The sequence below is a fragment of the Pleurodeles waltl genome, chromosome 6 (assembly GCF_031143425.1).
Source record: "Pleurodeles waltl isolate 20211129_DDA chromosome 6, aPleWal1.hap1.20221129, whole genome shotgun sequence".
NCBI classification, from domain to species: domain Eukaryota; kingdom Metazoa; phylum Chordata; class Amphibia; order Caudata; family Salamandridae; genus Pleurodeles; species Pleurodeles waltl.
In genome coordinates this window covers 1,720,123,848-1,720,140,106 of record NC_090445.1, presented here as the reverse complement: position 1 = coordinate 1,720,140,106, position 16,259 = coordinate 1,720,123,848, and the positions used below count along the sequence as shown (strand labels likewise).

The 16,259-nt window shown below is 49.9% G+C and overlaps 1 protein-coding gene across 1 annotated transcript in view; it reads right to left on the bottom strand.

Moving 5' to 3' along the window:
• The window catches only part of LOC138301841 (mucin-5AC-like), a 196,145-nt gene that overhangs the window by 18,845 nt on the left and 161,041 nt on the right, over positions 1-16,259 (bottom strand). The window contains exons 5-7 of the mRNA XM_069242338.1: positions 10,610-10,666; positions 9,103-9,186; positions 2,664-4,535 (exon numbers count right to left, since the gene is read on the bottom strand). Of these exons, the coding sequence (XP_069098439.1) occupies positions 2,664-4,535; positions 9,103-9,186; positions 10,610-10,666 (2,013 nt within the window). The remainder of the gene's footprint in view (positions 1-2,663; positions 4,536-9,102; positions 9,187-10,609; positions 10,667-16,259) is intronic.

Below are 16,259 nucleotides of genomic sequence, written 5' to 3'. Positions count from 1 at the left end.
ACCCCTCACCACTTCTGACCCTCATGGGGGCATCTGACCTTCACCACTTCTGACCCTCATGGGGTCATCTGGCCGCACCCTCATTCTCTCATCATCACCCCTCACCACTTCTGACCCTAATGGGGTCATTTGACCGCCCCTTCATTCACTCATCATCACCCCTCACCACTTCTGACCCTCATGGGGTCATCCGACCACCCCCTCATTTCTCATCATCACCCCTCACCACTTCTGACGCTCATGGGGTAATCGGACCACCTCGTCATTCACTCATCATCACCCCTCACCACTTCTGACCCTCATGGGGTCATCCGACCACCCCCTCATTTCTCATCATCACCCCTCACCACTTCTGACGCTCATGGGGGCATCTTACCGCCCCCTCATTTTCTCATCATCACCCTTCACCACTTCTGACCCTCATGGGGTCATCTGACCGCCCCCTCATTCTCTCATCATCACCCCTCACCACTTCTGACCCTCATGGGGGCATCTGACCTTCACCACTTCTGACCCTCATGGGGTCATCTGACCGCACCCTCATTTTCTCATCATCGCCCTTCACCACTTCTGACCCTAATGGTGTCATCTGACCGCCCCTTCATTCTCTCATCATCACTCCTCACCACTTCTGACCCTCATGGGGTCATCGGACCGCCTCCTCATTCACTCATCATCACCCCTCACCACTTCTGACCCTCATGGGGTCATCCGACTGCCCCCTCATTCTCTCATCATCACCCCTCACCACTTCTTACCCTCATGGGGGCATCTTACCGCCCCGTCATTCTCTCATCATCACCTTTCACCACTTCTGACCCTCATGGAGTCAGCTGACCACCCCCTCATTCTCTCATCACCAACCCTCACCACTTCTGACCCTCTGACCACCCCCTCATTTTCTCATCATCACCCTTCACCACTTCTGACCCTCATGGGGTCATCCGACTGCCCCCTCATTCTCTCATCATCACCCCTCACCACTTCTTACCCTCATGGGGGCATCTTACCGCCCCGTCATTCTCTCATCATCACCTTTCACCACTTCTGACCCTCATGGAGTCAGCTGACCACCCCCTCATTCTCTCATCACCAACCCTCACCACTTCTGACCCTCTGACCACCCCCTCATTTTCTCATCATCACCCTTCACCACTTCTGACCCTCATGGGGTCATCCGACCGCACCCTCATTCACTCATCATCGCCCTTCACCACTTCTGACCTTCAGTCTTTGACCTCCCCTCTCATACCTACTTACCCGCATTCTCTCATCATCACCGTTAATCAGAACATTTCAAATAAAAATTCTAACCCTTCACCACTTCTGACCCTCATGGGGTCATCTGATCGCCCCCTCATTCTCTCATCACCACCCTTCACCACTTCTGACCCTCATGGGGTCATCTGACCGCCCCCTCATTCACGCATCATCACCCTTCACCACTTCTGACCTTCATTCCCTGACCTCCCCTCTAACCACTTCTGACCCTCTTTCTCCGACCTCCCCTCTCACCACTTCTGACCCTCACTCTCTGACTTTCCCTCTCCACCACTTCTGACACTCATTCTCTGACCTCCCCCTCCACCACCACTGACCCTCATTCTCTCAGCTCCACCCTTCAACACCTATAAACCTCATTCTCTGACCGTTCCTCTCCACCACTCCTGACCCTCATTCTTGGAGCTCCACCCCTCACCACTTATGACCTTCAGTCTCTGACCTCCACTCCCATCAATTCTGACCCTCATTCTCCGACCTCCCCTCTCACCACTTCTGACCTTCCTTCTCTGTCCTCCCCTCCAGCTCTTCAGCACCTCATTATCTGAAATCCACTCTCCATCACTTCTTACCATCATTCTTGGACCTTCCGTCTCCACCACTTCTGACCCTCAGTCTCTGACCTCCACCCCCACCACTTCTGACCCTCATTCTCTGATCTCCACCCTCCAACACGTCTGACCCTCATTATCAAACCTTCCCTCTCCACAACTTCTGACCCTCACTCTCTGACCTCCCCTTTCCACCACTTCTGACCCTCACTCTCTGACCTCCCCTCTCCTCTGACCTCCCCTCTCACCACTTCTGACCCTCATTCTCTGACCTCCCCTCTCACCACTTCTGACCCTCATTCTCCGACCTCCCCTCTCACAACTTCTGACCCTCACTCTCTGACCTCCCCTCTCCTCTCACTCCCACTCTCCACCACTTCTGACGCTCATTCTCTGCCTGCCCCTCCCCACCACTTCTGACCCTTAGGGCCTGATTCTAACTTTGGAGGACGGTGTTAAACCGTCCCAAAAGTGGCGGATATACCACCTACCGTATTACGAGTCCATTATATCCTATGGAACTCGTAATACGGTAGGTGGTATATCCGCCACTTTTGGGACGGTTTAACACCGTCCTCCAAAGTTAGAATCAGGCCCTTAGTCTCTGACCCCCCCCGCCACCACTTCCGACCCTCAGTCTCTGACCTCCCCTCTCACCACTTGTGACCCTCATTCTCTGACCTTTGCCCACAATGCTGCACAGACATATTGCATGCTTGTAACCAATGGCTTTGAATACAAAGGCAGAGGTGCCTGGGGTGACTTTTGAATGACTGAGCTATAGCATCAAAATGAAGGGGGGGTAGGATCAGAAAAATGTCTCTTTCTTACCTCTGGTGATCTCAGTTGTGCTCTTCGTGGTTCCCCCACCTGCGGTAGTGACTGTGGTTGCACTGATAATCCTGGCAGTGTGTTCCCCGGCAGTGCTGGCTCTGGTGCTCTCGGTGGTGCCAGCTGTGGTGCTTTCGGTGGTGCTGGCTGTGGTGCTCTCGGTGGTGCCAGCTGTGGTGCTTTCGGTGGTGCCGGCTGTGGTGCTCTCGGTGGTGCCAGCTGTGGTGCTCTCGGTGGTGCCAGCTGTGGTGCTTTCGGTGGTGCCAGCTGTGGTGCTTTCGGTGGTGCCGGCTGTGGTGCTTTCGGTGGTGCCGGCTGTGGTGCTCTCGGTGGTGCCAGCTGTGGTGCTTTCGGTGGTGCTGGCTGTGGTGAATGCAGTGGTTGGCAGGAAGTCTGTGATGCCATCCACCCTGACCGTGGTGCTTCTGGCAGTATTGGTTGTGGAGATTTCTGCAGTACTGGCACTGGTGCTTGCTGTGGTAGCGCTTGTGGTACCCTCTGCAGTACTGACAGCAGCACTGGTTGTGGTGCTCCCTTCAGTACTGGCAGTGCTGGCTGTGGTGCTTTCCGTTGTGCTGGCTGTGGTGCTTCCCGCTGTGCTGGCTGTGATGCTTCTAGCAGTGCTGGCTGTGGTGCCTTCCGTTGTGCTGGATGTGGTGCTTCCCTCTGTGCTGGCTGTGGTGCTTCCCGCTGTGCTGTCTGTGGTGATTCCCGCTGTGCTGGCTGTGGTGCTTCCCATTGTGCTGGCTGTGGTGTGTCCCATTGTTCTGGCTGTGGTGAGTCCTGCAGTGCTGGCTGTTGTGCTTCCTGCTGTGCTGACTGTGGTCGTTTCTGTTATTCTGGCTGTGGTGCTTCCTGCTGTGCTGGCTGTGGTGCTTCCTGCTGTGCCAGCTGTGGTGCTTTCTGCTGTGCTGGCTGTGGTGCTTCCTGCTGTGCCAGCTGTGGTGCTTTCTGCTGTACTGACTGTGGTCGTTTCCATTGTGCTGGTTGTGGTGCTTCCTACTATGGTGGCTGTGGTGATTCCCATTGTGCTGGCTGTGGTGCTTCCTGCTGTGCTGGCTATGGTGCTTCCTGCTGTGCCAGCTGTGGTGCTTTCTGCTGTGCTGACTGTGGTCGTTTCCATTGTGCTGGTTGTGGTGCTTCCTACTATGGTGGCTGTGGTGATTCCCATTGTGCTGGCTGTGGTGCTTCCTGCTGTGCTGGCTGTGGTGCTTCCTGCTGTGCCAGCTGTGGTGCTTTCTACAGTGCTGGCTGTAGTGGTTTCTCCAGGGTCAACAACTGTCAACCCAAAGCTGTTGGTCACCATGGGTAGGTTTGTTGTGGTTATTGTGGTAGAGCTGCTAGTTGTGTTGCCTTTGGTACTGCTTACTGTGGTGCTTACTGATGTGCTGGCTGTGGTGCTTCCTGCTGTGCGAGCCGTGGTACTTCCTGCGGTAGTGGCTGTGGTGCTTCCTGCTGTGCGAGCCGTGGTACTTCCTGCGGTAGTGGCTGTGGTGCTCCCTGCTGTGCTGGCTTCTTCAGTGCCATCAACTGTTAACCCTGTGTCGGTGGTCACCATGGGTAGGCTTGTTGTGGTTGTACCTGCAGTTCTTGGTGTGGTGGTAGCAGAGCTGCTGCCTGTTCTGCCTGTGGTGCTTACTGAAGTTTGCAGGGTAGTGCTGCTGGCCGTGGGAAGCCCTACCATGGTGCTGGTCCTTGGTGTGGTAGTAGGCGTGCTGCTTGTGTGTGCTCTTGTACTGGCAGTCACTGTGCTCCCTCCAGGGTCAGTGGTACTCTCGGTGGTGATCTCAGCAGTGCCTCCACTTGTTGTGGCGATGCTTCTCCCCCAAGTTGATCCCTCTGTGGCTTCTGTAGTACTCTTTGTAGTAATCTCTGGAAGATATTCATAACACATTACTGTCAGGCAGATATTGTAATACAAATAACCCAGTAAAACATATCAGGGCCTGCACACAGTGTTGCATTAACACCTGCTTCACATACTGCACTCTTATTAGCGTTACAGAAGACTATATGAGGAATGTAAGAGACCTATGTCAGCTTCAAGACCCCCGTCTCTTGAGACCAAGAGCTGCCACCAATACCCCATGGCACACACTAGAGAAAGGGGCGACTTAGAGCCTTCATGTCTGTTAGCATCCCACAGGACTGGCGCATGTTTTAGGCACAGTGGCGCATGGCAACATTAAAGACAAACTATGAGGACCCGATTCACAAAGGCAAAGTTAGACCAAGAGTTTAACATAGACCAAAAGTCGAACGTTATTACTTTTTGGTGTTCACAAAGGTAAAGTTAGACCAAAAGCCTAACTTAGACCAAAAGCCTAAATTTACTACTTTTTGGTATTCACAACAGTAGAGTTAGACGAAAAGTCTAACTTTAGTACTTTTCGGTAGTCACAAAGGTAAAGTTAGAACACAAGTCTAAGCCAAACTTTTGGTCTACCTTTACCTTTGTGATTACCAAAAAGTAGTAAAGTTAGACTTTTTGTCTAACTTTCCCTTTGTGAATACGAAAAGTAGTAAAGTTAGACTTGTGGTCTAACTTAACCTTTGTGAATACTGAAAAGTAGTAAAGTTAGACTTTTGGTCTAACTTAGACTTTTTGTCTAACTTTCCTTTTGTGAATACGAAAAGTAGTAAAATTAGACTTTTGGTGGATATCCCATCCACCAAAACCTAAATACTATTGTTTCCTATACTATTTAAATATTGGTAAACGGGATATCTGTCACCATTGAGCCGGACTAACACATCCACCAAAACCTAAATCAGACCCTTAGACTTTTGGTCTAACTCTTCCTTTGTGAATCAGGCCCGGAGTGTTTTGGCAACAGACAATTGGCTGCTGCAGAGACTGCGTTTTGTACATTTGAGGGTGGGGGTAAACTGGCCAGACTTGTGGCTCACGGAAGACTGCTTTCAAGGCGGTTGCAGGTGGTGGAATGTGGCTGATGGGCAGATGAAGCAGAAGTTTTTTGGAAGTGAAGAAAGGTTTAACCTTACAGACAAGGCCCTGGTGGCACCGTCTGGTCCTATGAAGAGGACGCTCTCAAGGTGGAGGCCAGATACCTGGCTTCGCAAGCCGTTGAGGGACAAGTCATAGGGTTTCATCTTCACCAGTCGCTCCTTGATGTGGTGGGGGATCTGGACTCCATCTTGGAGCCCCAGCCCATCTGCTCTGGTTAAACTTTAGCTACGCTCTGGACTGGTTCACTCCTAGTAGTGTCTGAGGCTTTGTGTGCCACTGGTGGAGAACACTTGCAGATCCAGCTGCATGTCACTGAGGGTGGAGGGTAACGTCTTGGTTGCTGTAGACTCTGACCATCAACAAAGTAATGAAGGAACCCTGAGAACTCAGCTTTGAAAAAGCCAAGATGCCGGCAGCCAGCAGTAGACATATTGGGCTCAATTCACAGAAGTAAACTTAGACGTTTTGTCTAAACTTAGACCAAATGTCTAAGTTTACAACTTTGGGAATTCACAAAGGGCATTTATGAGTAGTAACCTTACATCCGCACTCAGGGCAGTGACAAACACTGGCAAAGTCAATGGGCCCAGTTCATAAAGGGTAAACTCAGATGTTTGGTCTAAACTTAGATCAAACGTCTAAGTTTAGGACTTTGTGAATTCCCAAAGTGTGGACATAAAGATAATAGTCGTAAATCCCCTTTGTGAATTCCCAAAGTGTGGACATAAAGATAACAGTCGTAAATGCCCTTTGTGAATTCCCAAAGTCATAGACTTAGACGTTTGGTCTAAGTTTAAACCAAATGTCTAAGTTTAACTTTGTGAATAGAACCGATTGACTTTGCCAGTGTTTGTTTTAATGACCAGGCAGATAGCAGGGCTAATGCTGCTAGATGGCACCAGATGTATGATGTGCTGTGTTTTCCCTTTCTTTGCAGAATGTGTTTTTTAAACCAGGAAACAGGTTCTTATCCTTTGAGGGATCCCACTTCAGTTTGTTGACCTGCACCCCTTAAAACTTTCTGAAGGCATTAGATGTACCTGAGCACACATACATATGTGTGTGTTCGTGTGTGTACTGGCTGGGAAGTACAAGACAGATGCGTCACATCCCTGGGACCCGGTGTCACTGCACCCTCTGCACCTCTGGTAGCTACATTCCTCCACACAGGCACAGAAACAACCGAAAAAGAACGCACACACACACACAGAACTAGTGAACACACACACACACAGAACTAGTGAACACACATACACACACACAGAACTAGTGAACACACACACACACACACACAGAACTAGAGAACACACACACACACAGAACTAGTGAAGACACCCACACCCACACAGAACTAGTGAACACACACACACACACACACACACAGAACTAATGAACACACACACACACACAGAACTAGTGAACACACACATACACACACAGAACTAGTGAACACACACACACACACACACACAGAACTAGTGAACACACACACACACAGAACTAGTGAACACACACACACACACACACACACACAGAACTAGTGAACACACACACACAGAACTAGTGAACACACACACACACACACACAGAACTGTTTCTTAGTTAAATAAAGAAGGGCTGTTTGATGAATAACACCACACATTTGCCATGCATCTTTTGCATAACCCTTAAGAAGCAATGTAAACATCTGGCTAACAGGAGAAGTCCATGAGACTGCACAATATAGATGTGCAATCGGCAGAAACAACTATGTTAGCGTTTCCTACTTTTTATTTGATTGTTCTTTACTCACCCTTTGGAATATCAAAAATACTGTTTTAGGTGTTCATGCTGGCGGTCAAAACACTGACCGACAGCGACCCCGGAACCCCCCCGGCCACATTATGAACATTTATGTGGGCCGGCGGGCGGAAACATTGTTTCTGCCCAACTGCTCACAGAAAGGCCCGACCGGGACATTGACCGCGGCTCCACAATGAGCCGCCGTCAATGCCTCTGTGCGGCAGGTTCAGCTGCACCCGTCGCGCAGCGACGGGGCTTTGCACCGGGGCCACTGCACTGCCCATGCAAAATGCATGGGCAGTGCAGGGGCCCCCAGGGGCCAGCCTTTCCCCACCAGGAAAAGGCTGGCGGGAAATGAAAGATTATCCGCAGGGTAGCGCCACCAGGCTGCCTGACGGCGGGAGCCTGGCGGTGGGTGAGGGTGGCCGATGGCCGCCCTCGCCATGTTCAGAATATGGCAGTTTGGCCTGCCATGCCGGCTGGCGGCTTCAGCTGCCAATGCCAGCATGGCGGGCCAAACCGCCATGTTTGTAATGAGGGCCTTCGTTTGTAAAGCTTTAGGAACAGTTTTTAAACTAAGCAATTAAAGTGATTGAAATGCAATTATCTTTTAAGAAAATCATTGATTTTATTAGAGCATTCCTTTTCTGTTAAAGATAAGCTTTGCAGTGCTGTGGGCATAACATTGCTTCAGTTCGCTGTTTGCAAGAGCACAGCCCTTAGCGAAAGGAAACCCCAGTCACTCACTCATCTAACCATCATCTAAAGGAACATATTGCATTGTGCATATTCATATGTAAACAAAGGAAAAACAAAATAAAGCCTCTAAATTCCTAGTGCAAGAATTAAAATGCAACAATAAGCATTTACGCCTGTAGGTTGTGCGCACAAAAATGAACAAATCAGTTTATATTGAATCACAGTGTATTGCACCATCACTGTGTAGTTGCAGATAAGAATCAAACATAATAGTGAAGTATTTTGGGTTTTGAAACTGACCCAGTTTGCTTCTAGCAACGTTCATGAACATATTAACAATTTTCAAACACAAAAATTCTAAATTGAATAACTTCATGTAAATAAAGCTTTATTTTAATAGCTAGAGAAAAGGTTGATATGCATGAAAAATATGTGGATAAAATGTCTGTCCTTTTTGCTGCTAGGGGGTGTTTCTGGTAAGCAAAGTGTGTTCAAATGCAGTGTGTTTAAGGCTGCAGTACCACCTCCTGCCTGCAGGGGAAGAGCTGAAGAGCATAAACACACGCGATGAAACACAGGTCCCCGAAAGGCAACTTTTAAAAGAATTGTAAAAATTAGCACAGATGTTCCTGAAGTAATTTTTTATCACTGAGAGGACATTTCCTTCTTGGGACCTCTGTCCAGGTCCCCACAGTGCAATCAAATCCCTACAGCATGACTGTGTTATCACACCCAAGTTCCCACAAGGATAGTAACACAACCCCCCCATCCCCTCCCCACACACACAACTAGTGACTACCTACCTACAATACTACAGAAGCACACGTGCATGGCAATGAAACACATAGGAGGGACATATAGAAAGAGGAGTTACAATACAAGCTAACAATCACAAATGGACAGCACACACACACACACAACTATAGCAACATACATGCAACCAAAGCTATAGAAGCACCCCCACAACGAAGCATGTGTGAAACTCACCGCTGCATTGGGCGCAATAGATGGGATCTCTCAAGCAGAACCCCAGGGACTGGCCGAGGCAGGTACAAGGGCACAGCATGGCCGCTGCCAAAGACAAGAACACACATCTAAGTCAAGAGCGGAGCCGGGAGTAGCTGGTCCCCCTTGCACACTTCCTTAGCCCCTTCACACACACTTTCCCGTAGGGTATCAGGCATCCTTCTCAAATGTTCATGCTGACCCCTCAAATGCTGATGGGTGAAAGATGAAAACAAAGGCATATTTAAGATGTTTTACATGGATGTTGTGGGTAAAGTAGGTGTCCTTGAGGATCCAGGTCTACCCAGAATGCCACGGGAGTGGTAGCAGGGCTGTCCCTTCCGCGCCACCATCCGTCCGGCCTCACGAGGTGGTTTTAAGGAGTCTCGGGCAGCAAAAGCCCTGTGTCTGTTGACTGATTCTGCCTCCTCCTTGAAGTGGTTCCATCACCCCTCCCTCCTGCATTACCTGATACTGCCCTGTTCCTGCAGTGGATCCATCACCACTCACTCTTGCATTACCTGATACTACCCTTCCTGCAGTGGATTTATCACCCCTCCCTCCTGCATTACCTGATACTGCCTTGTTCTTGCAGTGGATCCATCACCCCTCCCTCCTGCATTACCTGATACTGCCCTGTTCCTGCAGTGGATCCATCACCCCTCCCTCCTGCATTATCTGATACTGCCTTGTTCCTGCAGTAGATCCATCACCACTCCCTCCTGCATTACCTGATACTGCCCTGTTCCTGCAGTGGATTCATCACCCCTCCCTCCTGCATTACCTGATACTACCCTTCCTGCAGTGGATTCATCACCCCTCCCTCCTGCATTACCTGATACTGCCTTGTTCTTGCAGTGGATCCATCACCCCTCCCTCCTGCATTACCTGATACTGCTCTGTTCCTGCAGTGGATCCATCACCCCTCCCTTCTGCATTATCGCCACTCACTCCTGCATTATCTGATACTGCCTTGTTCCTGCAGTAGATCCATCACCTCTCACTCCTGCATTACCTGATACTGTCTTGTTCCTGCAGTGGATTCATCACCTCTCACTCCTGCATTACCTGATACTGCCTTGTTCCTGCAGTGGATCCATCACCCCTCCCTCCTGCATTACCTGATACTGCCTTGTTCCTGCAGTGGATCCATCACCACTCACTCCTGCATTACCTGATACTGCCTTGTTCCTGCAGTAGATCCATCACCTCTCACTCCTGCATTACCTGATACTGCCCTGTTCCTGCAGTGGTTCCATCACCCCTCCCTCCAGCATTATCTGATACTGCCTAGTTCCTGCAGTAGATCCATCACCCCTCCCTTCTGCATTACCTGATACTGCCTTGTTCCTGGAGTGGCTCTATCACCCCTCACTACTGCATTACCTGATACTGCCCTGTTTCTGAACTGGCTCCATCACTCCTCCCTCACATTTGATCCTCCTACCTAAAGTCCCAGTGAGACTCTGTGGGCCAGAGAGACACTTACCTCTGGTGGTAGGAGCCAAGCTTGACTGGGGTGCCGACATTGCCACTGTGGTGGTCCCTGTGCATGAGTAGAAGAGTGTGGTTGAGGTACATATAGACATAGGCACCCGAAATCAGACCTTTACTGACCCCCAATAAAACTGAGATTTCCACATAATTTTCAATAGCCTATAAAAGTGTTCACTCTGAATGGATGCTAAGGGCAGACTTGCATTGGACATTTGGAATGGATGGCAATCTTGTACACAACAACCTTCACACTCCTGGTGCATTGAAGGAAAGGTCTTTAAAACTCAAGGAAGTGTCCAGATCAATGGGTAAGGCTCTTGTGGGGTTCTTCATGTGTGATTTACTAGTGATGGAGTTCATTACTGTCAAATATTTAAACTTTTAAACTTCCCAGTGGCACTAACAGCCTTTCCATCTCCTCAGCTAAGCCCACCTTCTATGCAACCGTTGTAGGAGGCTGGGCTGGCTTGTAGTGGGTACCAAAGGTACTTACACCTTATACCAGGTCCAGTTATCCCTTATTAGTGAAATGTAGGCAGTTTCTAGAAGCCAGGCTGTCTAGAAGTAGCTGTGGATGAGCAGCCAAGGCTTATCTAGGAGACATGCAAAGCTCTTGCAATACCACTGTAGTCACACACTACTCACACACATACCTTAGAGACTATACTCCCTTTGGAGGTAACAATATACACAGTATATACACTAGAATGCAGAAAAAACTGTAAAAATAGTTAGACAACAGTGCAAATAGGGAAAATCACAATAGGTTGCAATGGGCCTGGGGGAACACAAACCATATACTAAAATAGTGGAATGCGAAAGTCGGTTTCCCATCTAGGCAAGTGTAGTTTGTAGAGGGGTGCTGGGAGTGTAAGAAATCACCACAGGTAAGTACTAGAGCCCAGCAGAACAGGAGTAAATCACAGTAAGTTTCCTGAAACACACAAGAAGGTGTGATAGAAGATTTAGCAAGAACCAGAAGAGACTGCGAGGCACCAATGATGGATTCCTGGACCTGAAGACCTGTGGAAAAAGGGGACCAAGTCCAGGAAGCACTGAAGAGTCCAGGGAGAGCAGGGCCCCCTGCTAACCCCGATGAAGGTTCAAAAGAACAACCATTAGTGAGAAGACAAAGGCCCTCATTCTGACCTTGGCGGGCGGCGGAGGCCGCCCGCCAAAGTCCCGCCGTCAGATTACCGTTCCGCGGTCGAAAGACCGCGGCGGTAATTCTGACTTTCCCGCTGGGCTGGCGGGCGGTCGCCTTCAGACCGCCCGCCAGCCCAGCGGGAAAGAGGCTTCCACGATGAAGCCGGCTCGGAATCGAGCCGGCGGAGTGGAAGCTGTGCGACGGGTGCAGTTGCACCCGTCGCGTATTTCACTGTCTGCGCGGCAGACAGTGAAATACATGTAGGGGCCCTCTTACGGGGGCCCCTGCAATGCCCATGCCAGTGGCATGGGCACTGCAGGGGCCCCCAGGGGCCCCGCGACCCCCCCTACCGCCATCCGGATCCCGGCAGTCGGACCGCCGGGATCTGGATGGCGGTAGGGGGGGTCAGAATCCCCGCGGCGGTGCAGCAAGCTGCGCCGCCGTGGAGGATTCTATGGGGCGGCGGTACACTGGCGGGAGCCCGCCAGTGGTGCCGGTCTGACCGCGGCTTTACCGCCGCGGTCGGAATCCCCATTGGAGCACCGCCGGCCTGTCGGCGGTGCTCCCGCGGTCCTCCGCCCTGGCGGTCAAAGACCGCCAGGGTCAGAATGACCACCAAAGTCAGTTATGCACCCAAGAAGACAGATGCGGATTCCTGGTTAGTGTAGATGATGTCTAATGCCGGGTTGATGATTGCAGTCTGGTTTGTGTCGCTGGATTCCACCAACAAGCCTTGGCACACACAAAGCTCACGGTTAGCGGAAAATGATGCTGCCTGGGACCAGGAGGGACTTGGTAGCCTCTACCCATGAGGGGGACACAGAGGGAGCTCTCAGCATCTCAGAGAGCCCCCAGAAGACCAGGCAGCGTGCACAGGAATCCCACAGCACGGGGACAAAGAAGGTGGAAATAGAGGGTCACGCAGCACGACACAAAGGAATCCCATGCCGCTGGAGAACCACTCAGGAAGCTGTGCATCACAGGAAGGAGTGCTGGGGACTGGAGCTGTGCTGTGCATGAAGAACTTTGTGGAAGGTCGCACACAAGCCATGGCAACTGCAAATCCTGTGGTGCACTGGGGTATTGTCTTGCATGTGGAGGCAAGCTCTTACCTCCACCAAAGTTGGACAGCTGGACCTTAGGACCGTCCGGACAACTTCAGTCTAACACCCATGTTGCTGGATCTACGCACTTTATCAGGAGAGGGGACCCACGCCGCCGGTTGTCACTGCAGATGGGTGCCTGCTAAAGCAGGCAAGTGACTCCATCAACCCACGGGAGATTCCTTTGGTTCTTCTGGTGCAGGCTGAAGAAAGGCAGTCCTCGGAGGATGCACGACCTGGAAACAGTTGCAGTTGCTGACAGGAGTTGAAGATACAATATTGCAGAAGTCGTATTTGATCCTTTGATGCAGTTTGTAGCGTTCCTGGAGAGTTCAGCTGCAGTTCCATCGGTAGAAGATGAAGTAAAGGATGCAGAGGATTCCTGATGAAGTCTTGCGATCTGAATCTGAATAACCACCCAGGAGAGAGACCCTAAATAACCCTGAAAGGGGAATTGGTCAGCTACAAAGGTAAGCACCTATCAGTCGTGTGCTCTGACATCACCTGCTGGCACTGGCCATTCAGATGCTCCCAGAGTGCTGCACCACCTTGGAATCCAAGATGGCAAAACCCAGGGTCACTCTGGAGAAGCTCTGGGCACCACCCCTGGGGTGGTGATGGACAGGGTAGTAGTAACTCCCCTTTCTTTTGTCCAGTTTTACACCAGAGCAGGGACTGGGGGTCCCTTATGCAAGGAGGGCACCATCTATGCCCTTCAAAGCATTTCCAGAGGCTCTGGGAGGCTACCCCTCCCATGCCTGTAACACCTATTTCCAAAGGGAGAGGGTGTAACACCCCTCTCCCAAAGGAAATGCTTTGTTCTGCCTTCCTGGGCTTGAGCTGCTCAACCAACAGGAGTGCAGAAACCTGTCTGTGAGGTGGCAGCAGTTGGGGCTGCCTGGAAAACATCAGAAGGCTGGTACGGCAGTAATGGTGGTCCACTGGGGAGCCCACAGAGTGCATAGAATTGTAAAATCAGTACTAGAATCAATATTAGGGTACAATTCCCAGATGTTAGACACCTTACATGGCCATATTCGGAGTTACCATTGTGAAGCTGGACATAGGTATTGACCTATGTTCAGTGCACGTGTAAAATGGTGTCCCACACTCACGAAGTCTGGGAAAATGGTCATGGATGACATGGGGGCACCTCTGCTTGTGCAGGGGTGCCCTCACACACAGGTAATTTGCACCCAGCCTCCAGGGTTGGAAGGCCTGACATACAGGTGACTTATACGTGACCTGGTGCAGTGTAAATGGGTGTGAAATGGTGCATGCGCCATTTCACACAGGCTACAATGGCAGTCCTGTAGAAGCCTTTGCATGGGTTCCCTATGGGTGGCAAAAGTAATGCTGCAGCCTATAGGGATCCCCTGGAACTAAAATGCCCTGGTACCTAAGTACCATATACTAGGGACTTATAACGGGGCACCTGTATGCCAATTTGGGATGAAATACTGGGTTACCAGTATGTAGTGACAAATTTGAGAGGAGAGAGAGCATAAGCACTGGGGTCCTGGTTAGCAGGACTCCAGTGACACAGTCAAACACACTGACATTAGGCAGAAATTGTGGGTAACATGTCAAAAAGAGGGTACTTCCCTACAACCTTCATCAGAGAACTATCAAAAGCAAACACAGCATTCATTCACTGCCCCATCCAAAGTAGACTTTTCCCACATTAATGGTATAGCTGCAGTGCCATTGATCACTTCTTCACCGAGAATTTGGGAAATATTGACCGCACTAAACAGACACATACCCTGCCACTGATACACCTTGAATACATGGTCTTCTCCCTTCGTGCATAAACTGACCTCAGTGACATCCTCAGCTTTGTCAATGGTTACCAGATATGAAGATGACAACCTACCCTCATGAAGTGTGCGATCCTTGTATAACTGTGCTCTCTTGCCGCACATCAATCAATCAATCCAAAAGGACATGGCCCTCCCTCACATAATCCTGTAGTGATCCACATCCTACCTCACCGACCACCATTAAATCATCAAGATGAGAATTTTAAGCTCTCAGAAACCTCTCAACTCCCGTATCACAGCCCCAGGGCTCCATTCCGTCCCCAACATCTTGAACCCCTACATAGAACCCCTCAGACCTCAACTCTGGATTCAACCCTTTACTCACCTACAGCAGCATCAAGAACCATCAGTATGACAATAACATTCAGCTTTCAAAATTTACCTCCGTCTCTTTCAGAACTGAATGCCCCTGTTCAACAACATAAACAAAAACTAAGCAGGCCTAGCTCTCCAACATGAAGCAGGAAGTCTGTAACCCGCCCCCCACAGTAGCGACTTAAGAAAATAAGTTCAAGCCTTACTCTCTTCCTCATGGGCAGAGGTAATTCCCTAATGAACAAACTCTCTGACACCAACCTGTCCCACTAAAAGGCATCCTACCTGCCATTGCATATCTAATCAAGGTCGAAGGACTTTCCACTGCATGAACCCAACCATGTAAGAAGTACATCTCAGGTTGAAAAGCTCAAAATCTCGCACATTTCAAGATAGGTTACAAAAAGTTTCAAAAAGTAGAGAATGAGTGAACAGACTATTAAGAAGAATAAATAATTTGCCCAGAATCACAGGATGTTGAGCAGACACCAGTATTGAAAAGTGGTTCTTCCAGTTCGAAAGCCAGCAGCTCTGGCCATTGTGCCACCTTTCCTCTTGATGCAATAAAATTTACACATACAGATACAGATGTGGGAATGAGTAACTCCCATGCGCTCTTGAACACTCCCTTGAGTTGTAAACACACAGCAGTTGAATAAGTTTAACAAACACACTTTGGAAATCTCACCTTGGCAGGGGACACAATGGCCCACCAAAACATAAGGAGGCCCCGCTTCAAAGAGCATGGGGGACCCCCACTCCAGGCTCACACAGGAGCCCCCTGGAGCTCCTGGTCTCCCTGCACCACAGGCGTTGCAGAGATCTTTGTTACATCACTGGACACACACACTCTTGCATCCCTGATACGTCTTACCAGATAATAGTCTTGGAAGGGGCACAGACAGGGGTAGGTCTTGGAGAGACAGAAGCAGAGAAGTAAAGTCAGGGATTCAACCCTTCATCAACACAAAATGCTTCACACCAGTTTTCACACTTTGTGTAGAGACCAGATAGCCCTCCAACCTGTTGACTAGCATCAACTGCATCTGGTCTTTCATTGCATAATTGAAACACTCAGCTAAGCTGTTACTCCTGGGATGGTACAATGCCACGCATGTGTGAGTTATGCCATTCTCACCTTTCCTCTGAGACTAATTGCACACTATTGTCTGTTACCATCTCATTGGGCTGATGTTTTCAAAAACTCTATTGCAGTGCACATTTCAATAATGTTCACAAACTCAGCTTCAGGCC